A 23019-nucleotide genomic window follows, 5' to 3' on the forward strand; every position below is an offset into this window, starting at 1 on the left:
AGTGGAATTACTGGATCATAAGGTATTTCTACTTTTAATATTTTGAGAAAACTACATACTGCTTTCCACAATGGTCATGCCAATTTGCATTCCTACGAGCAGTGCAAGAGGGTTCCCTTCTCACCACAACTTGGCCAGCACCTGGTATGTCTTGTCTTTTTGAGGCCAGCCATTCTGACAGGTGTGAGGTGTTATCGCAGTGTGTGTGTGTGTGCCTTCCTTGATCTGCCATTTATTGCTTGCAACAATCCTAGAAGGGTCATACTATTATTACCCCCATTCTACAGATGAAGAAACTGAGGCACAGACAGATAAATCATTTTGCAAGGTCATACAGTTAATAAGAGGCGCAAGTTGGGGTGAAAGGGCAGGATGTGAACCCAGGCAGTCTGACAGCGGAGTATCTTCACTCAACCACTTAAAAGAAATCATCCCAGGGTTATCTGCTTGATAATGTGGATATTGTCGAAAAAATCACAGGAGACTTAAGAGAGGGATTTTCAGAAATGCTAGATCATCTCCTGAAGTTCCTCCCCAGCCTCTAGGCAACGCCGCCGTTGAACAACCCAGGCCTGGCAGAAAGCTTCCTGGGAACAGAATCCCACAACTTCTACTCATAGTTCATTCCAAAGTTTAACAGTCAGGAAATTCTTAAATTACAACTAACTCAAATCCTTTATGCTGCAGGCTAACCCCCATTCCTTGGGTTGATAAACCCCAATATTTCCATTTCTCTGACTCATTCACTTGACTACGAAATTAAGCGTGCCCAGCTGAATTACAAACTGAACACGGAGACAAAAAGCTCTTAGGTATGGACAGGATCAATCCGAAGACTGGCCAGCTGGGAGGAGGGGGGATTTGTAGAGACAGGGTGGGGAGACAAGAGCCCTCATTGACAACGATGGGCACACAGAGCCCAGGCAGCCCACCTGTAGCCTTAACCATACAATGCTGAACATCCCAACACAGACTCACCCAGAACAAACCCAGGCTGAGTTCCAAGCAGAGATGCCTGGAAAACCTACGCTTTCCTTTCCCTGTGTCCTGAATCTGTCCACCACCACCATCTTGCCGCCATCTCTGTGTAAAAGCTTTTCATTTACTGAGCACTGCAATCAAGTGGACTCTTTCTCTGCTGCAAACAAAATAACTTCAGTGGCTGAATTAGAAATGTCCTAATGTGATGCTGCTGAACCGCCAAGGCAGCCGACGACGGGATGCCCTTAGACTAGGACACAGAGACCTAGATCCTGCTCCCGGAGCCACTGCGCCTTCAGTCCGCATTTACTGAGCACCTACGTACGGGAAGTGCAGACGCGGTCCCCGCCCTCAAGGAAATCTACAGTCCAGCCTGGGGGAGACCACACGCAACAGCCAGCCCTGTGCACTGCGGACAGGTGTTACAAAGGCAGTTAAGCTCCAGATGTTAAGGAAGCGTCAAGGGGACTGTCATCCACCGCGACCCTTGCACTGCACTGAGCTCAAGATTCTGTTCACTAAAACGGGGATAATAAGTCCTTCTTAAGCTGCTGGATGGTGCTCTGGGGATCTCAAAGACCAAGGCTCCTGGAAAAGTATAAAGGGCAATTCAAAATAGGAACTGTGTGTGATGAACGACGTTGTGGGGCTAATCCACGCATGAAAAGATGTGCTCCGTTCAGCAGCGCCATAGGCAAGCGCGAGCAGAGGGCAACAGCGGTCGCTACTCGCGGGTACCTGCTCCGAAAAACAACACACTTGACCCAATGAGGGCGGAGGAGGGAACCCAGAGCAAATTCCAAAGTTAGAATCTCGGAAAGAGACCCCTCCCGTACTCAGCACCCGTGGCCACGAGCGTCCTCCCCCGCGTCACTCTCCAAGCACTCGACACCGGTCCCCAACCTGGAAACCCTAAACCGAGGTCTTGACGGGCCGGACCGAGGCGCGGGCGCCCTCTGGCGACCAAGCGCAGACTCTGACAGCTCGGAGGGCGGGGGCGGGGCTGACGACCTAAGGAAGGGGTGTTCTTCTCGCGTGAACTAATGGCGTCATCAAAGCGACGGGCCCGGAAGGAAGTAGCGTGTGGAGGGCGTGGCGGTTTCTACGGTTGCACGGGGGTTCGGAAGAGTACGGAACGCCTGGAGGGACAGCTTGGTACGCGGCCCCCGCCTCTTAGTGTGCGCACTGGGCCTAGCTGCGGCTCCGGGCCGAAGCTCATCAGCCGTTCTCCGGGGCCCCAGCTCCAGCAGCCTCTCTCCCTCAGGAGCGAGAAAGCAACCCCTTTCTGTTCCGTCCCTTCCCCGCGAGCCCCAGGGCGCTAGGGACGCGCGACCCTCTCTCCGAAGAGGGCAGGGAAGGGGCGCGGGTTGGGGGTGGGGGGGGCGTTTGCAGAAAGGACGCAGCTGCAGATCGGTAGCTGGAGTCCGCCACGGTAAAATAAGCGCCCCGTAGACGTCTGAGCCCGAGCTATGTTAGCCCCGGGAGGCAGAATCCACGCCCTGAGCGGGTGGGCCCAGGCACGCCTGACTGTGAACTTTGCTGTCAACCATCGTTTTTCCAGAGCCTTCAGTGTTTAGGAAATGAGTCTCTAGATGCCAGCTCTTTCTTATCCTGGTGCTTGAACGCAGTTGGACCCAGGATCCTAGTCAGCCCACCCTGGGAAACCCTCTTTCTCCTCTAACCATGGGCTTGGGGACCTATCAGGTGCAAAGTGCCAGGCAGGTGTGTGGGAGGGTGTATTCAGAGCCCTCTCCGGTTTAGACCCAAAGGAATAATTGGGAAGATGGACGAAAGGCCAGAGAATCCCATCATGTGAACTCTGCTCACATGCTGACTCTGTCGCTCCAGCATCTGAAAGGAGTAAATAATGGTTTCCTTTGAAGTGGCAGGCAATTAGGACTGGGAGGCTCTGACCAGAATTACATAGCCACAACTGCCTGTCATTTGACATCCTCTGTAATTTGGGCAACATACTGCAGCTGCCTCTCTTCCCTTTTACTAGCATGAGTGACTCCAGTGACAGCACATTCGTGTTCACAGGAAGAGAAGGCTGTGTTCTGAACGCTGCCCAACTGGCACTGGTTCTCTCTTAGGTTCTCTCTCCCGCGCGCGCTGTATCTGGAGCCACTGCCTCCTGGGGGAGGTAGGGAATATGATCCCACAGCTGGGGGAGGAGTGGGAATGTTGCCTGAGAACAGGATGAAGAGAGTTGGACGTGTAGCCTTAGTACAACAGGCTAGCCATAGTACATCTAGCCATAGTACATCTAGCCTTGGTACAACAGGCTGGGCCTGAGCCACTTCAGGGAGCTCAGCTTTGTGAGGTGCTCTCCCCGTTGTAACTTTTCTCCTGCGTGTTGGACCACACACGTTTTCCTGCGTCTTTTTCCCTAGGATACAGGTTCGCTGATGGCTCAGTTGGGAGCAGTTGTGGCTGTGGCTACCAGTTTCTTTTGTGCATCTCTCTTCTCAGCTGTGCACAAGATAGAAGAGGGACATATTGGGGTGTATTACAGGTAAGGAAGAGACAGAAGCTTGCAACTGCCTGTTAAATGTCTCTTTCCTAGTCACTGTCTAGCAGATTCTGTTGATTATCTGTGTTGAATAAAGGAGTCTTTTTAATGGAGCTGTGGTGTCAGTGACCATGAAGGGGACATATACACACATTCATGCATATATAAGTGTGAATATAAAACTTAATTGTCTTAAGTCGATGCCATGGGTGGTGGACAATAAATGTGTCTAGAGATTTAGAGACAAAATCTAAAGGAAACCAGTGCTTGCAGATCCTCTCTGAAACATTGTTTTCTCCTACATCCCTCCCTGGAATCTTGGTGCCACAAGGTTACCTCCCATGAGCACCAGTTCTTGATGGAAACTTGAGGAGCTAGCCTGCTCTGCTCGTTTATACCCACTCTTGAAAATTACCATTTCAGGAAAAAGGAATCTTTCAGACTGATCTATATCAATCAAGGCAAGCCCAAGAGTAGTGATTCTTATAAGAAAGAGGAGCCCGTTGCATCTCTATTGCTGGTTTTTGGGGGTTGGTTTTTTTGGGGGGGGGAATAATGTATTTTTTCCTTTGTAATGCAAAGCAAAGAAGCACTTATAAATCTTGGGTTGCTTTCCTCTCAGTAACCTCCATGACCCAAGTTTTTTGCTTTAAGCCGTTATGAACTCCTTATATGTGCCCGAGATGCTTATTCCTGGATTGCCAATAGCAAGTTCTAAAAGTTTCATTGGGCTCTGTTCTCCCCTTTATTTCTCCCCACCTGCTGCTCATATGTGCCCAAAAAAAAGGCTTTTAATTTTGTTACCCTTGACATATAACTTGGTTCTGAAGGTCACCCTACTGCCCAAAAAAGGTATGCAGGTGATTTTTAAAGCGTTCTTAAAATTACTCTTTTGGTTGTTCGTGTCCCTTGACTCCAGTATTTGTGCAGTTAGTCGGTAAATGTATTACCGGACTTAACTGCCCCCCCCAAGGATTGCCACAAACTCAATGGGTATGACCAAGTAAAATAGACTTCCCCTTCTGTTAAGGATTGCCAGGGATCCTGCTGTCTTCATTCCACTTGGCCCATGTGCCTATTTTTCCTGCCTCGAAAGCATGAATAATGGTTTTATGTTTTACCATCAGGCTTCCTAGAATGTTAGGGTTGAGCTGAGAGGAAGGGGTCTATGGACATGGCTCGGGCACATGTCACTCTGTATGAGATGTTTATGGGGGGGTAGAGAAGGTGGGTGCAAATAGTAATGGCTGTCCCTGCTAGCTCTTTCTAAATCTCCTCTCTCTCCTCTGCAGAGGTGGAGCCCTTCTGACTTCGACCAGCGGCCCGGGTTTCCATCTCATGCTTCCTTTCATCACATCGTATAAGTCGGTGCAGGTGAACTGGGCTTATGGGGCATGTTTGGGCCTCTGCAGGTTTGGGGTGTTGGCAAACAAATGATTTGGAATTATTTCCCATTAGATGAGTAAATGCCTCTTCAAGGAATGTATATATGTAATGTATCGTGTATATAGAGAGAATGAGGCCCCATGAACTGCACATACTCTGGAGCTTTATTTGATTGTTGAAATGGCTGAATGGGGTCATTGCCTTGACCCATCAGCCCCAGCTGGGAATTATTTCTTCACTTCAAGGTAGAGCCAGAGAAGAATGTTCTGAAGATAAAGAAGGAAAAGTAGGATGTGTGGTTCTGTGTGTTTTCAGTCACAGGTTACCTAGATAAATGGAAATAAAACATGGTAATTTTGCTGGTTCTTATTTGAACTTCATAGATGTGAACGTAATTTGAGGGGTGGGGGGAGAGGAAAGTTGGACTTGGTGAGGTGGGATGACATCTAAAGGAAGAGTAGGATTAATTATAACAGATAGAAGGCCTGGCTCAGATAGACTAGCCATCTTTGAAGTATGTCCAGCTAAGAGGGATAAGAAGATGTAGAGGATGATTTTTGAACCGACTCAGGAAAATATCCTGGGACACCAGCATTCTCCCTGTTCATTTCTTCTGCCATCTCCAGTGCTCGATGGTTTTCAGAGTGCACTTGTGCTCAGGATCTTAGGAGTCTCACAGTAATGCTGAGAAGGGGCTGAGCCAGGTTAAATACAGAATCCTCTAATTTCAAAACTAGTGAAAGGAGGACAGTAGAGATAAAGACGATCTTAGGACTCCTAATCCAAGTTCTTTTTTTTTTTTTTTAACTAAACCATTATTACACAGCTAGTACATATGGTGATTCACTTACAGTGAAGCTGGAGTAGATACCTTTGTTCCTCTGAGTCAGGCACCCTGTGTAAATAGGATTAGACAGAGTATTCTTGTTTAACAAGGCCAAAGGTCAACCCAGATAACCTCAAGGACCAGGCGATTGGGATTCCAAAACTAAGTTACTTTACTCCTCATGGCCCATTTTACAGCCATTTTATGTCTCCTCTGTTTCTAGACCACACTGCAGACAGATGAGGTGAAGAATGTGCCTTGCGGGACTAGGTAAGCTGCCCGGGGTGAAGGGGGTAAGCCTATGTCGGCGGAAGGGCTGGCTGTTAGCTCTCACTGTTAGAGACAGTGAAAGGAGAAGCATTCCTTCTCGGTGGTCTTACCAAATTCCCTGCCTCCTTGCTCCCTTGGTTCCGATTTGACGAGGACATGCGGTGCCATAGGGAAAATCACAGAAGGTAGGCAGGTTCAGGAGGACCTTGAATTCTGTGCTGAGTGTGGGCTTTTTCCGTTATAAGTGAAGATCCACTAAAAGCTTTTAGCAGATAAATGACTTGATAGCTGGGGAATGTTGTAAAGGTAAGGGCTGACCTCAGGGTCTAGAAATCCAAACAGAACACCATTCCAGGGGTCTGGGTGACAAGTAAAGAAGGTCCAAATTGGAATAGAATCACAAACCACCACCACAAGGAAACATTCAGGCAAATCCAGAATTAGGGCATCTCACGGGACAGCTGACCTGGTGGCCTCACAGGGAAGAGCTTTGGGTTGGAAAGCAGACCTAAAAGACATAAACAAAAGCATGGTGAGCCTTAATTAGATCTTGGTTCAAAAATACCATCTATGAAAGACAGGGGGACTGGATGAGTCAGCTCAGGCAGCCATGAGAGAGGGCCACAGACTGAACGGAAAAAAGTCCAAGGTGCCAGCAGGCTTCGTCTTCGGTGAAGCCTCTTTTCCTCGCTTGCAGATGGCAACTTTGCAGTGTCCTCACGTGGCCTTTCCTGGGTGCACGCAGGCAGAAAACCTCTGGTGTCTGCCTCTTCCTTTACCAGTCCAGTCGGGCTGGGGACCTACCCCTGTGACTTCATGGAGTCTTAATTACCACCTTATGGCCCTGTCTCACTCAACACAGTGACAGGGGGCTTTTAAGAGTTTCAGCAGGGGCGCCTGGGTGGCTCAGTGGGTTAAAGCCTCTGCCTTCAGCTCGGATCATGATCCCAGTGTCCTGGGATCGAGCCCCGCATTGGGCTCTCTGCTCAGCGGGGAGCCTGCTTCCTCCTCTCTCTCTGCCTGCCTCTCTGCCTACTTATGATCTGTCTGTCAAATAAATAAATAAAATCTTTAAAAAAAAAAAAAGTTTCAGCAAATGGACCTATGGAGGGCACACAATTCAGTCCCTAACAGGAACAACAGGAAACTGGAATAAGGATCTGGTATTAGAGGCCGTTGAGAAATTATTGTTAATTTTCTTAGATTTGGGACATAGAAAGATGTCATTATACCTCAGTGCATGTTGCTCACTAACATGTGAAGGGAGAAAGAGTATCATGACGGCAACTCACTTTGAAATGTTCAGCATAGGGGCACCTGGGTGGCTCAGTGGGTTGAGCCTCTGCCTTCGGCTCAGGTCATTATCTCAGGGTCCTGGGATCGAGCCCCACGTTGGGCTCTCTGCTCAACAGGGAGCCTGCTTCCCCCCTTTCTCTGCCTGCCTCTCTGCCTACTTGTGCTCTCTCTCTCTCTCTCTCTCTCTCTCTGTCAAATAAATAAATAGAGTCTTAAAAAAAAAAAAATGTTCAGCATAAAAAGCAGAGCAATCTGTAAGGTAAAATGTTAGCAATTGCTAAATGTAGGTGTTCATGTATGCATGTGAGTTGTATTGTTCTTTCAGCGTTTCTGTATGCTTAAAATTATTTATTATGAATATGTGCCAGGAGAGGGAAGTGCTGAACCAAAGTGATGGTGAAGACAAAGGGAGAAACAGTGACCATAAAGTCCCACGGTGGCCTTCTAAATGCTGAGAAATCCTTCACTTTTCTTTTCCCATCAATGGATTGCTTTAATCAAAAGGCATTGCAGATTCAGCAGATACGAACTATCCTTTTCCTAGTGGCACCCAGAAGTTTCACTTTTCTCCTTATGGAGATACTTTGAGGAGATGTGGTTTCTCAGGAGATGGTGTTCTTGCTCTAAGCTTGGAAGATTCCTACTTGGAGATCTCATGCCTTCTGGCCTCCCGTGAACTCCTCTGCTCCTTTTCTGCCAGGTCACACACCTGATGCCATCACCTAGAGACGGCACTCTGTTCCAGAGCCTACTGGTGACTTCTTTCTTCCTTCTTCCCCCAACAGTGGTGGTGTGATGATCTACTTTGACCGAATTGAAGTGGTGAACTTCTTGGTCCCAAATGCAGGTACGTTTTTCCAGTTGACCTTCGCCACCGACTTGCTTTGCCCAGCATGTTCTCCCATCTGCACGGCCACCCCACGTCTGTCTCAGCACCTCAGGCAGGGAGAGCCGCTGTGTCTGAGAAAGGGAGTCCTGCCTTTTCTGACTGCAGTCCCGCTTTCCCTCCTAGTGTATGACATCGTGAAGAACTACACTGCTGACTACGACAAGGCCCTCATCTTCAATAAGATCCACCACGAGCTGAACCAGTTCTGCAGTGTGCACACCCTTCAGGAGGTCTACATAGAGCTCTTTGGTAAGAAAGCCTCTGCTGGCCGTAGCACACTTCCACCGCTGTTACCCCCAACCGCCTACTTCTGAGCTACCGTAGGGGAGGATGGGTTCCCAGGAACAGGAAGTGTCAAAGAACCCAGTGCCCGGGAACTGGTCCCAAGCAGAACTTCTAGAAAATGTTGATGACAGTGGCAGAAGGTCATGAAAGCCGGTGAGCCTTGCGCACAGGCGTACGGTGGACTAGAGGACTCCTGGCCCGAATCAGAGGACTGGAAGGCAGAGCATTCCGACTATCCCTAAAACAGCCTTCTGTAATGAAGACAGAGTCCATTCTAGAAGACCCTTAGAGATTATCCACCCCAAAAACCTCATTTTCAGATGAGGGGACTAAGGCCTAAAGAGAAAGTTTTAGAACTATTTCTTAGCAGAGCTGAATGTAGACCCTCCCTCTCCTGGCTCTTGCTTCAGAGTGCTTCTCCGTCCGCCACACTGAAAGAAGGGCCTCCAGGAGAGGTGAGGAGGACAGTAGGGTTCACACTTAATTCCAGAAGTGGGACAAGGACCATAGCTGCTTAAAGTTCCTAGTTTCTTTAAGCCTTTATGCGTAGAGATGAATAGGAAAACACTTAAAAGAATCCACATGCTTAAGTACACACTTTTTGGCCTTTTTAACCAAAGTAAAGATAGCCTGACTTCAGCAACAAGAGAAAGAAACAGTTCAGTGATTGTTCGAGCTTTTTTGTGGTTAAGTGTTCTGTTGAAGCTTTGCTGCCAGAAGTTTCCTAGTTTTCTAGTGGCCAGTGCTGATAGTACAACTATTCCTGATACTAGGACTGGACAATGTCTCTTCCTAGGAATCTTCATTAAAAAGGACACTGATAGAATGTTTCGCAGAGTAGATAGGAGCGGGGGAGGACCCCTGGTGCTGCCCGTGAGCTCAGTGAGAGAGCCCATTGCACACATTTCTGATTCGGGAAATCTTCAGAATCACTTCTAATTTCTCTGCAGTAGAAAATAAATCTAAATTCACTTTACAGGGTTTGAATTCAGTATGCTTTAAAGAAAAATTCTGTGAATTTGCTATTATTAGTTTTTTTGTTTTTTGTTTTTTTGTTTTTAACTTCAAACTGAGAGCACTTTATAAAATAGCATTAGTTTTCTCAGGGCGCCCGGGTGGCTCAGTCATTAAACGTCTGCCTTTGGCTCAGGTCATGATCCCAGGGTCCTGAGATTGTTCCCCACACTGGGCTCCCTGCTCGGCAGAAAGCCTGCTTCTCCCTCTCCTACAGCCTCCTGCTCGTGTTCTCTCACTGTGTCTCTCTGTCAAGTAAAGAAATAAAATCTTAAAAAAAAAAAAAAAAAGGCATTTATTTTCTCTCTAGCCCTGGTTTTAGAACTTGTGCCATTAAAAGAACACTTTAAAGCATTTGAAACAACAAGAGACAAAGGACTAACTTCCATGAAGAGAAAATGAAAATATGAAATTGTTTTGCAATAGAAAACTTCTTACTGTCTGGGCACCTGGCAGGCTCAGTCGGTGGAGCACACAACTCTTGATCTCGGGATCGTGGGTTCAAGCCCCACATTGGATGTAGAGATTACTTAAAAATGAAATCTTTAAAAAAGAAAAGAAAAAAAAAAAACTTCATATTGCCCAAGAGATAAACTTAGTAGCTTAGTGAAACTTCTTGTACAGTGAAGCTGGGAAAATGTAATTGCTTTGAAATTTTCTTTCTTTTTAAAGTTACATCTTTCGAGCAAAAACACTGCCTTGCTTAGAACCTATTTGTGTCTGTAAAGGAGGAATTCATGTCTCTAATCCCATTCCTAGAACGTGGGAGGTTTTCCACTAGCTGTGTCTGTCCTCTCAGGACTCATGGCCCTGACTTCCCTCCCACATGACTCTGTAATTCTCATCCCTGCTTACGCTGATGCCTCCTCTATGCCTGTCTTATAAAAACACTACATAGTTCTTATTCAGCAATGACCCGTGGCAATCTCTTTGTGTAATGTAATCTAATCTCATTTATTTGCATGACTATAAAGTATAAACAACTTACCAATATTACTTTTATAATAAACCACCCAACAAAATATTTTTTTTTAAGATTTTATTTATTTATTTGACAGAGAGATCACAAGTAGGCAGAGAGGCAGACAGAGGGGGTGGGGGATGCAGGCTCCCTGCTGAGCAGAGAGCCCAATGTAGGGCTCGATCCCAGGACCCTGAGATCATGACCTAAGCCGAAGGCAGAGGATTAATCCACTGAGCCACCCAGGTGCCCTGTGGCAAAATATTTCTTCCAGATTTTCCTGGAAAGTTATGAGCCCAGGACCACGGTTGTCTGCTTTAAGTCAGATATAATTTGGTCTAATAAATGACTATTTATTATTAACTTAGGGAGGGCACAGAACATCTCAAAGTTTGGTTGGTATCCTATTTAGAAAGAAAATATGAAATGTGATGTTTATCCATGGCTGTCAAGTTGTTAAACACATGCCAGGTCTGAGATTCTGCCTTCTGGGGCATTTCTCCCTCGTGCTAAGAGGCTTGTGAGAGCATATCCAGTGTGTGGAAACGTTAAAATCTCTTGCTTACTGATTAGACAGTTGAAGATAGTGCTGTTTTAAAGCGTAAAACAGCCCTAAAAATTAAAGCATAGTAATTGAACAAATGTATGATTTTGGTTCCTAACTAGCATGAACACATTACTGAACTTCTGTGGACCTCATTCTAGTCTGGGCATCCGTTAAAGGCAGGGAGTTCCACTTGCCATTCCTCAGAGGCCCCTGTTTTGGGCACTAGTGACCAAAAACGGCCACTTAAAGGGGGTGGCAGCTGACAGGGAGGTGATTCAATTCGGACGTCCTAACCTGGTTCTGTGGAGTATTCTCAGCACCGTCCAAGGTCTTACCGAGGATCTCCCAGGCAGGGCTCAGGAAGAGAAGGCCCGGCCAGAGAGGGCAGCTGTGGGGGCTGTAGAATCCCAGCCACAAGGAGGGGGGGTTGGGGGGGTTGTCAGAGCTCTTCCTACACTTGCCTATAAAACCGCTCCCATGTGAATTCCACACAGAGCAATCAGGGCCAAAGCAAACGACTATCAAAAGACTCGGGCTCATTTCCAGAACCATAAATTTTCATTTTCCCCACTGTGTTCTTTGATGGAGTTCTTAATGGAAATAGTCTTCCTTGGGGCTTTCGTTGACGTCAGAGTCTATTTTTCTTTTAGAAACTTCTCAAATGACTGGATTTCAATGGCTTGGCTCTCTTCGAAATACCTAGCATAGCCACTCCACCTTCCTTCCTCTTGAAAACAGGCTGCCTGGCTTCTCTTTAGCTGCTATTGTCTAGGAAAAGGCTGCCGCCCGACTCAAGAAATGTGCAAGACTTGTTTGTCCTTTTTCTTATTAAAGCTCAGTTTCCTTTTGGGCAAGGTTGCTATTTTCTTTTTTTAAGTTTTTTTTTTTTTTTTAATTTGACAGATCACAAGTAGGCAGAGCAGCAGGCAGAGAGGGGGAGGGGAAGCAGGCTTCCTGCTGAATCCTAGGACCCTGAGATCATGACCTGAGCCGAAGGCAGAGGCCTAACCCACTGAGCCACACAGGTGCCCCTAGGTTGCTATTTTCTACAGCCTCAGTGATTTTATGTGGAGGCCACAGGAAAAGGATGCTCTCACATCCAGCTTGCATAGAGCGGCTACAGATGCATGTTGCTTTGAAAGATGTGCCAAGGATCTTCAGATTTCTGGGCTCTGATAAGCCCTCTGCCTTAGAAATCCCTTTGTCCTGTAGGGTGCATTCTTGAGCTAGCGTTGTAGTTTGTCCTCTACCCCCTCTTCAGATTTCTGGGCTCTGATAAGCCCTCTGCCTTGGAAAGCCCTTTGTCCTGTAGGGTGCATTCTTGAACTAGTGTTGTAGTTTGTCCTCTACCCCCATGCTTTCCTCCACCCTGCCTACAGTGTAACAACAACTCTTGCCGTCTTTCTTGATTCCAGATCAGATTGACGAAAACCTCAAGCTGGCTTTACAACAGGACCTGACCTCCATGGCCCCTGGGCTTGTCATCCAAGTAAGCAGGGCCACCATGGGAGCCTGCTCTGCTGAAGGGGCATCCCCCCCTTCCAGAGGATGTCCTTTTTGTGCAGGAAGATGAAGGGCCAGTGGGCAGTGCTTCTGTCCCTCGCCACCCTCACCTTCCCGTGCTGTTTTCCTCCTCCAGGCTGTGCGGGTGACCAAGCCCAATATCCCTGAGGCGATCCGCAGAAACTACGAGTTGATGTGAGTATTTTCTACTGCCCAAGCTACACCCACCACTCTCCCCCACCCCACCCCCACCTCATCCCATCCCAAAGTTAACTGAAGCCGTGCCAGGAGCTCATTCCCCTTCTTGAGTATTCATTACAGCCCATCGCTCTGCGAGATGGAGCAGGTGCATCCAGACAGTCACCTGGGCTCCGTAGCTGTGGTGGAGAGCCATGGGAGAACTCTTCCCAGCAGTGCTGCTTTTCAAAGGGCCAGGGGGCATTGTTTGTGCTTCCTGGGTCATATCAAAGACGATAGGAGCGAAAGGTGGTTAAGTGGGCAGGCAGGTGCATTTTACCAAAGTAAATTATGCTTTATTTCCCACAAATGAGTTATTTTGGAGGTGAAAGAGAGCCGTGTTACTCTCTGCAACAGACCTGCTTTTCCCTGGGACATTCAACAGCCTTCCAGGAGAGAGGACGAACTCACAGTTTGCCTCTCCTCAGCGGAAGTCTGGCTTCTCCGGGAGACGGTAAAGTTCCTCAGAAGCTTCTTCCATGGTGGCCTTACAGCTTTTTTTTTTTTCCCCCTTTCAGGGAAAGCGAGAAGACGAAGCTTCTCATTGCAGCACAGAAACAGAAGGTGGTGGAGAAGGAAGCTGAGACGGAGCGGAAGAAGGCCCTCATCGGTCTGAATGTCATTCTGCGATCCCCTCACATGGCAAAGGGGGCTGGAGGGGGTGGTGGGAAGCTGAGAGGTAGCCTCGGGCACCGTTAGATCACACAGCCCTCCAAACCCTTGCCGGGGCGCAGGAGTGGCATTCGTACTCCCAGAAGCAAAGCGGAAGTCATCAGATCACAGCTAGGGGCAGTGTGTTTTGAGTCTCTACTTATGTTTGAAATGAAATTTTCTTAATGCATTAACGGATAAGAAGAATGGCTGATACCTGTCGAGCAGGTATCATGGGTCATGTACTTTTCAAAGCACTTGCATGTGCTCACATGTACTCCTCACAACCACCAGGTGACATAAGTTCTATCGTTAACCTCATTTTCCCAAATCAAAGACCAGAGGGTTTAAATAATGTGCCCAGGGTCATATGGCAAGTAACTGGTGGAAACAGGGTTCAACCCCAGGGACTCTGTCCAGAACCTGGTTTGTAATCACTACACTGGATTATCAACAATGACTAACTGCTTCCCAAAGTGAAGTGGCAGGGAGAAACTGTTCGGAGAGTATCTTACTCCTTAGCCTAACCGTTCAGGAGAAATACCCTTGTGACAGGAGAGGTGAGGGCCTGCTCCTCGCTTCCGTTACGGGGCCCAGGTCTCTCCGTTTACTGTCTTGTGCCGATGTTGTGGTACCGCCCTCACTGGTACAGCCCACCTGTGTCCCTCGCAGGGCTCTCCTTCTGAGCTAACTCACCGGCCTGCATCAGAGACTCAGGAACGGTCAAACAGTCCAGCTTTTGAAATACCAGAGCTGTGAGCCTTTTCTCAACTTTCTTACTGTAGAGGCAGAAAAAGTGGCTCAGGTCGCAGAAATCACCTATGGGCAGAAGGTGATGGAGAAGGAGACGGAGAAGAAGATTTCAGAAATTGAAGGTGAGCACAGGTGAAGTGAACGCCCAAGGTTTCCTCAGGCCCCACCTTGTGACAAGGGGGTGAGACAGTCATTTCCTTCGTTCTTTCATCTTTGTTCTAAGACGAGATGATTTCTTTGGAAAATCACTTTTTCTCTGTGCTTTGAGTCGACTTTGGGGGAGATATGGGCCAGGCTGGCGTCAGTTTTCCACTTCAGAGAGCATTTGCTCACTCAGCAGACATCCACTGCGTGCAGCTAGGCGTGCTCATGTGATGCCTAAGGAAAAAGGAAATCACTGAAGGTCCTGCTGTCTGGCAAGGGTCTCAGAGCCTAGGAAGTGAGCAAAGAGGTGAGGCCGGAACAGCAGCTCCTCCCTGTGCCTTCCCTAGCCCCCGTGCATGTCCGCAAACACCCCAGCTGCGGCCTCTAAGTCTGCTCTTGACACCCCCTGTCGTGGATACCAAGGCAGCTGTGAAAGGGACACCTTTTCAGCACCAATAGCACTGGAGCTGGAGAAAGTTTTCTCTGCTGGCTTTTCTGAGCTCTGTTCACCTTCAGTTCCCTGCCCCTAAGCCCTCAGCTCGTTCCCACCACCTACCCTTTCCTTCATGTGGTGCCTTAAATCAAGCAAATTCTAGGACAAAAATGGGCCCTCGAGGCCCAGCTTCCAAGTGCTGTGCCCACTTGGACTCACTATGGGACCTGTCAGGCTTTGAGCGGGCCCGGTGAGGAGCCAGCTAGGATTTTACAGGTCAGTGGCTCCTCATTAGGGAGCTCTTGGCAAAACAAGACATTCTTATTTCTTGTAAAAACATGTCATCAGGTGCTAAGGCCACTTGACGGCCACCTGCAGCCAGCACCCCTGCCAGACTCCACCCTCCTTCCTCCCGGGGTCTCGCTGGGGGTGGGCAGGAAGAACCCACCCGCAGACTGGCTGTCCTTCCCAGGCTTTTGGCTACAGATAGCGCTCATGGGAGGCTGGCCTCATTCTCAAGGCAAGGGAGTAAGCAAAAATTTTGCCTCAGCTTGACAGAAAGCGCGTCTCATCGGATTGAGGAAGAGTGTCGCGTGCGCAGTGGAGGTTGAAATAGGACTTCGTCCAAACAGGTGTTGGTCTGGACCGCAGGGTATAGTGGCCTTATTTAGAGTTGTGCCAGCTTCCTCACTGCTAACGAGGACCTTTTTGAAATGGGCGGTGGAAATAAAAAGGGAAACAAAGTTGGAGAGGGACCGAGCTGTTTCTTTAGGTGGGGTCACCTCCAGCTGGGCTCCTGGGGCTTTTGCTGAGCCCCACAAGAGGGATGAGGTGGAGAGCTCTGAGGCTCGAGGTGCGGGCAGGCCCCATGCGGCTTCCACGCGGAGGAGCGGCAAGAGGAGTCAGTTCAGGGAAACGGAAGCATCAGTGGGCTGCAGTGCTCCTCCGGAGCCTGCTGTCAGAGAGGTTGCTGGGCACAGCAGCGGCCTTGCTCATCTTTAGTCCCCACCGCAGGGGGATGCCATCCAGGCACCACCTCATCGTGGATGATTTTCAACCACAACTTGTGAAATAGGGAAAAACACCTTTTTCCGCATTTTGCAGCAGAAGAAACCAAAGCAAGGAGGCAAAAGAGCAGTCTACCCGAGGTCACGGAGGCAGGCGGGGGAAGGGCCCAGGGCCCAGTGTTCTGGTGGCCTCTGCCCTGCACTCACTGCCCTGTTGCCCGCAGATGCTGCGTTCCTGGCCCGGGAGAAGGCGAAGGCCGATGCGGAGTGCTACACCGCTATGAAGCTGGCCGAAGCCAACAAGGTAAAACCCTGGGCCACCTGGGGAGGGGAAGGTCTATTTGGCCTTGCACTAATGTTGTTTGAGAGCTCCGGATGTCAGATGGCTGCCACCGGCAAAGGCCCTCCTGGCCAGAAGGGATGGCCGCTGTGCTGTGGGGCACGAGGGCTGCCCATCCCCTGAGCTGAGCTTCCGCAGAAGTTGTATCATCGTGTGAAACAGAAACTCCTCAGACTGGCAGCTCTGACCGCGCAGATCCATTAGTGCCCCGTCGCTCGGAGAGCCGTGAGGCCTGGAAGCGTCGAGGGGGCGCACTGCTTGGACAGAGACCCTCTGTGAAGGGTGCCCCCCAGAGCTGTCCTGGATGGGGCTTCACCTGGGCTCTGCTTTGTTTCTTCCAGCTGAAGCTGACGCCGGAGTACCTGCAGCTGATGAAGTACAGAGCCATCGCTTCCAACAGCAAGATTTACTTCGGCAAAGACATCCCAAACATGTTCGTGGACTCTGCAGGCGGTCTGGGCAAGCAGTTCGAGGGGCTGGCTGACAAGCTGAGTTTCGATGATGAGCCCTTGGACGTAGACCCCGAGGAGAACTGAAAGTTTTTTGTATACAACCTCGGATGACACAAGAGATCTTTATTTTTGAATGATGAACCGGGATGCTCCTCCCTCCCACACTACCTGCTTTGACTCTCTTCCACATTCTGTGGAGCAAAAAGAAGAAATGGATTTAAATCTATTCCCCTTCCTGGGAAGGGAGGGCTGGGATTGATGATCTGGGGTCTTATTCAGGTAAGCGGGTCATATGACTTCTGTTAAGATGGATGAACCATGGGCTTGACCTTTGCCCTCCAGACACTCATTTTAGCCCTTTGACGCTGGCGTAAGTAGGGATTCGATCATTACAGAGGGGGAGAGGTAGAGGGTGTTGCCTCCAGGTGATTTGCTTTCCCCCGTTTGGGGAAAGGCAGTCTAATTTTCTCACCTCTGCCTCCAAGGATGCCTGTGGGGGAGCCTCAGCCGCTGAGTAGCTGTGTGCTTGTGAGTCCGCCCCGAGCTGGGGGCGGCCGCTGCCAAGAACGATGGGCTTAGCTGGTATTTCTGGCGGCACATGGGAGTTGTTTTGGCAGCGCGCTCTCGAGCCCTCACAAGGAAGGACTGGTGCTAGGTTTTGCAAGCTTCTCTCACCCCAGGGCTTAAAAAGCAGCGATTTCTGACTACATTCCAGAGTCCGGGTTTGGGCATCACCCACAATTCTTCTTAAAACTCTTCACCTGTTCTGTGATTTGGTTCTTTTTTTTTTTTTTTTTTTTTTTCCCCCTCTCGAATCCGTTCATTGATTCCACTCAGCGTTAGGAAGATAGGAACAAACAACCCAAGTGTCTTACTAGCTGCTGAAGGGGGTCACTCTGTCTCTCAGCCAGCGTGGTACCTGCTTGGCAAACTGCATATGTTCCTTGAGACCTAGCATCTTTCTCACCGTGGAGGTTCTCTAAGAGCACCTCTGGGGGCGGAGGAAAGACACCTGAAGGATGTCCTGGTCTTACTACCTACAGGCAGTCTGTCTGACGGAGTGAGAAAAAGGGAGCCCGCTAGTGGCATGGGTTTTGAAGTCTAGGGCGCCAGCAGCCACACAGGAGTCAGACCGAATGTTCTACCTCCAGAGACAGCTGTGGAGGTCATGAGCTCATGCCCAGGTCCCTGGCTTGGAAGGGCTGCATAGAATCTGTTCGAATGGTTTGGGGTGGTTTTTTGTTGGTTGGGTTTTGTTTTGTTTTTTCCCATTTCTAGTTAGGAAAATTTTGTGTCATTCTGGGAGATTTGGGATGGAGAAGACCAACCATGAAAGGAAGGTTTTTTATATCCTGAAATCAGAGGGAGGAGGTGGGTTCCAGCTGATGTAGGCCATGAGCTGTGTACCAGATTGTGAGGTTAACTACGCTTTCATTTGCAGGCGTGTTGGTCTTCCCCATGACAAACTCTGGCTTAGGGTCTGGCCTTGTTATTAGCTGCCCTCCCCACCACCACTACCAAAGAAACTACCACGGTACCCCTTTCCCTCAGCGAAACTATGAACCATACCTTCTGGCACAGATGCCCACCTCATTTTTGGTCCCGTGCCCAGACTTCTGCTTTGTTGGATGGCCCCAGAATTCGGGCCAGCTTGCTCCCAGGTAGCACCAGGCTTGTCGAGAGTTTGGGGAGCATTCAGCCTGCTTAGGTAGAAACAACATGTTAACTCCTCTTAATTCAAGTGTTGCCCTTCCCTATTCTCATTTCTGGGACTTAAGAATTCTCACACCAGTGGTCCTGGTCACACTTCGTGCAAGCAGCCAACTGTTCCTGGCAATGATGGATTTTTATGTGCTTGAAAGTGCTTGCAGAAGACAGTCTCCCAAGGCCAACATAGGTATCCATTATTAAGATCTTCTTACCCTCCTCCCATTTCGATGCGATTAAGCCCTTGTTAGGAGCAACATGACACATGACATCTAGTATCCCCATACATATTTTTCTGCTTCCTCTACTCCGAGATTTGCTGCCTAGGCCTCAGAAAACACTACTTCAATAGAACAAAAAGCAAGGATCTCTCCACCTCTCAATAGCACGTTTGCTCAGGTTCTTCTCTTGAAAGCCCAATACTAACATCCTGTGACAGCTTGTCCCTTGCACTTGATAAACTTTAACCACAAAAGAGCCTCGAAGTCAAATCCTGCTGCCCCTGCCTCCCTCAATGCTAATGTTGCTTCCTCTTTGAACAAAAAATAGAAATGTCATAGTGCCCCTCCGTTTAAATTCCGCGGTTAGCTGCACCTGCCTGAATAGTAAAATCATGGAAGTCAGCAGTTTCCTCAGCACGGGACGACTAACCAATCTGTGCGATTCTGTGTCTTCAGCACTCACTAGAAAATCTGATCTTAAAACATTGGAATCCTAAACATGTAAAATGTGACAGCCTACACATTTGTAGGCAGTAAGGTCATGGCTGCTATTTGTAAATGGAACTTCTATCAAAATACATAACTGTTTATAAAATTCAGTTTTTGTAGGATTTTTCCAAGGAAAAGGCACCTTGGTTGAATGTTTCTCATTAAACTTTACGGAAGTGGTTCATATTCGTACTGTTTTTAATCACTTTTTTAATATAAGGACAGAATATTTGCAAGGAAGCCAAAGTTTGTTAATAGTTTTTATAAGACTAAAATAAAATAAATTTGAAGGGATCTGTGGTCATATTAACTTGAAGGAGGAAAAATATAATTGAAAGAATTTTGGCAATATATTGACTCCAAAAAAAGAAAAGTTGTTTTCTAAATGATCTGTTGTAATTTCTTTGGGTCCATATATCTTTCAGCACTGTTGGCTTTGCCACTTATAGAGAGTAAGTAGTGAAAGTAAGGTCGTCGTCTTACTGACTTAGCATTTTAAGTTTGACTGAAGATAAACTTCAATCCTCAGTTGAGAATAAACCTGTATGTTGACTAGTGGCTGCTCTGTGTCTGTGAACTTAACGGGCTACTTCATTAGTTCTACTCGGTAGGGTCCGAGCCACTCTTCTATTGCTTCCTTAGGAAGGAAGTAATAGCCAATCAGTTTGTGTTTGTATTTCAATTTCTTTTTATTTCTGCTTTTGTGTAAGCTGTTGATTGAACAGTCAAAACTAATTCTACTTTCAAAGAGCCCCAGCGGTTTAATGACCCCCTCTGTAAATGAGAAATGATTCTTGTTATATTAATCACTCTATAAATAATGTGCTGGATTAATTACCTTGGGTTAATAGCTGGAGGTATTGTTTTAGACAACACTAAAGGTGTGAATTTATATCTGTTTTATTTTCAGTCTTGATAAATAAAATCATTCTTCTTTGTATTTACTTTTTTATTAAAGTGAAATTTAGCGATAGCAATTATTAGGATAGGTGATACAAAGAAATAAAACATCCCTCCCTAGTGCGTGGAGTGCAAGATCACCCTAAAAATATATTCAGATGAATACCCCCATTATTAATGTAGAAACAATAAACAACTAATTTGTAAACATGGCATGATTCTTGGTAGGTGCTATGGAAATTGATCATTTTAAAGAATCCATTCACTGCTGCAATTCTGGCCCAAAGGGTAGAGATCATTTCAGTTGACCCAGAACTCATTTTGATACCAATTCAGTCAGAAAGTCCCAGTCTCTACTCTGGAAAGTTGCCCAGCCTAAAGCTGCCAAGTAAAATACACGATGCTTGGTCCAATTTGAATTTTGTATAAACAACTAATAACTTTTAGTATAAGTATGTCTCAAGTACAGCAGGAGACATGGTAAAAAATTATTTATATGACATGCACATTTAACTGAATAGCCTGTATTTTTATTTGCCAAACGTGGCAACCCAAGCCCAGGCTTTCTTGGGTTTTTAATGGTGCTCTCAGACTTTCTCTGTTGGTGTGCGAGCCACTACATACACAATATGAACTTACAGTTGAATAGGTAAGTTAAGAATGTAGTCCCCGGGGTTAGACTGTCATGATTCAGGTCCCTGCTCGACCACTTCCTATGTGTATGGTCTTCAATAATTTTTTTGCTTTTTAAAGATTCTGGGGCGCCTGGGTGGCTCAGTGGGTTAAGCCGCTGCCTTCGGCTCAGGTCATGATCTCAGGGTTCTGGGATCGAGTCCCACATCGGGCTCTCTGCTCAGCGGGGAGCCTGCTTCCCTCTCTCTCTCTCTTTGCCTGCCTCTCTGTCTACTTGTGATCTCTCTCTGTCAAATAAATAAATAAAATCTTTAAAAAAAAATAAAGATTCTGTTTATTTATTTGACAGAGACAACAAGAGAGGAAACACAAGCAGGGGGAGTGGGAGAGGGAGAAGCAGGCCTCCTGCCGAACAGGGAGTCCAACGCAGGGCTCGATCCCAGGACCCGGGAATCATGACCTGAGCCGAAAGCAGACACCCAATGACTGAGCCACCCAGGCACCCCTTAAAATAAATTCTTTACCCTCTCTGAACATCACTTTCTTCATCTATAAAATGGGTTGAGTGGATTAAATGAAATTCTGTGTGTGAAGGGGTTAGCACTGGGTCTGTCATGTATGACGTTTTCAGTCATCTGGGAAAACAGGCTAGAAAGCACACAAATATTCAGTGGGTACCACTAAGTGGAAAATCGAACAAATGGGATAACAGAGTAAGATTACAGGTTGCATAGTGCAGAGAGGAAAAAGGGAACAATATTGGAATGCAGCAAACAGTACTGAGAATACATACATTTACAAAAATGTCCTATGTACAAATGAAGCAGGTTTGGCCCTCTTGAGAGGAATTCCCAGTTTGGGGCTCGAGTTTGGGAAAAAAAAGACTTTAAGAGGAGGCTAGCAAAACAAAATGTTAAAACCAAAATTTAAAAAGTAAAAAAAAAAAAAAAAAAAAGCCAACAGTGCCTAGGTGGCTCAGTTGGTTAAATGTCTATCTTTGACTTAGGTCAATGATCCCAGGGTCACCCTTGAATGAGTCCTTCATCAGGCTTCCTGCTCAGTGGGGATTCTGCTTCTCCCTCCCCCTCTGCTTCCCGCACCCCCAGCTCATGCTGTCTGTCTCTCTCTCGCTCACTCTCTCAATAAATAGTCTTTTAAAAATTAAAAAAAATAAAACCAATGAGTTGACCCCATAAAAGGTGGAAGGGGAATTTAATGACTTCACTTTATAAAAGTTGCACAAGGGTTGGCTAGGTAATCTCTAGCTCCTCTGAGACCAGTGAAGAGGAAATTAGCTTGCACAATAGAGTATTTTAAAAGATTTCACTTAAGGTAAGATTGGCTAAAATTTGAAATCAGGAGAAGTAGTCGTGTGCAAATAGAAAGTAAATCCAGGGGCACCTGGGTGGCTTAGTGGGTTAGGCCTCTGCTTTCAGCTCAGGTCGTGATCTCAGGGTTCTGGGATCGAGTCCCACATCGGGCTCTCTGCTCAGCGGGGAGCCTGCTTCCCTCTCTCTCTCTCTCTGCCTGCCTCTGCCTACTTGTGATCTTTCTCAAATAAATAAATAAATATTAAAAAAAAAAAAAAGTAAATCCAGGGGCGCCTGGGTGGCTCAGTCGTTAACGTGTCTGCCTTCGGCTCAGGTCATGATCCCAGCGTCTTGGGATCGAGCCCCACATCAAGCCCCGAATCATGCTCCCTGCTTGGCCAGAAGCCTGCTTCTCCCTCTCCCACTCCCCCTGCTTGTGTTTCCTCTCTTGCTGTGTCCCTCTCTGTTAAATAAATAAAATCTTAAAAAAGGAAAAAGAAACCCAGGGATTGATAGGAATAATATTTTCTTCTCAAACGGTCTTCAGAAATTGGGGAGGGTCTGTGCTGTTTGGGATGGTTTCAATGTCATTCTTTCTATATGAAAGATCAAATGTTCTCTAAAGGTTCTGCCCAGGTCTGTGGTTCTAGAATCTATATTCACATTTCAAAAGCCAAATGTGACAGTATGTTTGCTGAGGGATTGTTGTCATGGCTTCTCTACCTCAATTCATTTGAATTAGGACATGGGCATTATTTCTCCATTTCTCTTTAGAGCCAAGTAACCAGGCAACTGTAATTTTCTACTATTTTATCTTTTTTTATCTCCCAAAAGAATCACAGTAAGCTCAGAAGGAAGCATGAACGTTTTTCTCATAATTCAGGGCCTCAGACAACAGAAGTGCATGTTTTAAATACTTGATGACATTGATGGTGAATAACTATACTCGATTTTATAAAATTATAAAATATGTTCCTCTGGGTATTTGGCTTTTTAATCTTTCTCTCTTCCTCTTTGTCCCTGCAAACTGTGGGGAGCAATTTGAAGACAGTTACAGGTGATGAAGTGATTGTGGACCTCTATTTTTCAAGGATTAGGGAAGAATGAAGTGTTAAATGAGATGGTTGATTTCCCAGGAAGTGGAAGGGAAGAAACTGAAAACGAAAATAAGGAGAAAAAAGTGGAATAAAATTCATTCAAAAGCATAGCTGAGAAGTAAAGACATTGAAAAATGTGAAATGATGAGACCAGGATCACCCTGACCTTTTTGTC

General features: G+C 47.1%; 1 protein-coding gene across 5 annotated transcripts; it reads left to right on the forward strand.

Annotated features, from left to right (window-relative positions):
• The first annotated feature begins 2069 nt into the window (after positions 1 to 2069).
• LOC111144554 (ER lipid raft associated 2) lies at positions 2070 to 19462 on the forward strand. Of its 5 annotated transcripts, none has more exons than XM_022498887.1 (12): positions 2070 to 2136; positions 3375 to 3496; positions 4786 to 4867; positions 5929 to 5975; positions 8057 to 8118; positions 8284 to 8409; positions 12383 to 12456; positions 12607 to 12665; positions 13226 to 13317; positions 14144 to 14233; positions 15920 to 15999; positions 16377 to 19462. In XM_022498887.1, exons 2-12 carry the CDS (start codon positions 3390 to 3392, stop codon positions 16569 to 16571), a joined length of 1014 nt encoding a protein of 337 aa, XP_022354595.1. In that variant the 5' UTR covers positions 2070 to 2136; positions 3375 to 3389; the 3' UTR covers positions 16572 to 19462. The 5 variants fall into 5 exon arrangements, with proteins under 5 accessions (XP_022354595.1, XP_022354592.1, XP_022354591.1 ...); XM_022498884.1 differs by lacking the exon at positions 2070 to 2136 and adding an exon at positions 2351 to 3124; XM_022498883.1 differs by lacking the exon at positions 2070 to 2136 and adding an exon at positions 2351 to 2841.
• The last annotated feature ends 3557 nt before the right edge of the window (positions 19463 to 23019 follow it).

Source organism: Enhydra lutris, unplaced genomic scaffold (assembly GCF_002288905.1).
Source record: "Enhydra lutris kenyoni isolate GAN:26980312 unplaced genomic scaffold, ASM228890v2 scaffoldscaffold11, whole genome shotgun sequence".
NCBI classification, from domain to species: domain Eukaryota; kingdom Metazoa; phylum Chordata; class Mammalia; order Carnivora; family Mustelidae; genus Enhydra; species Enhydra lutris.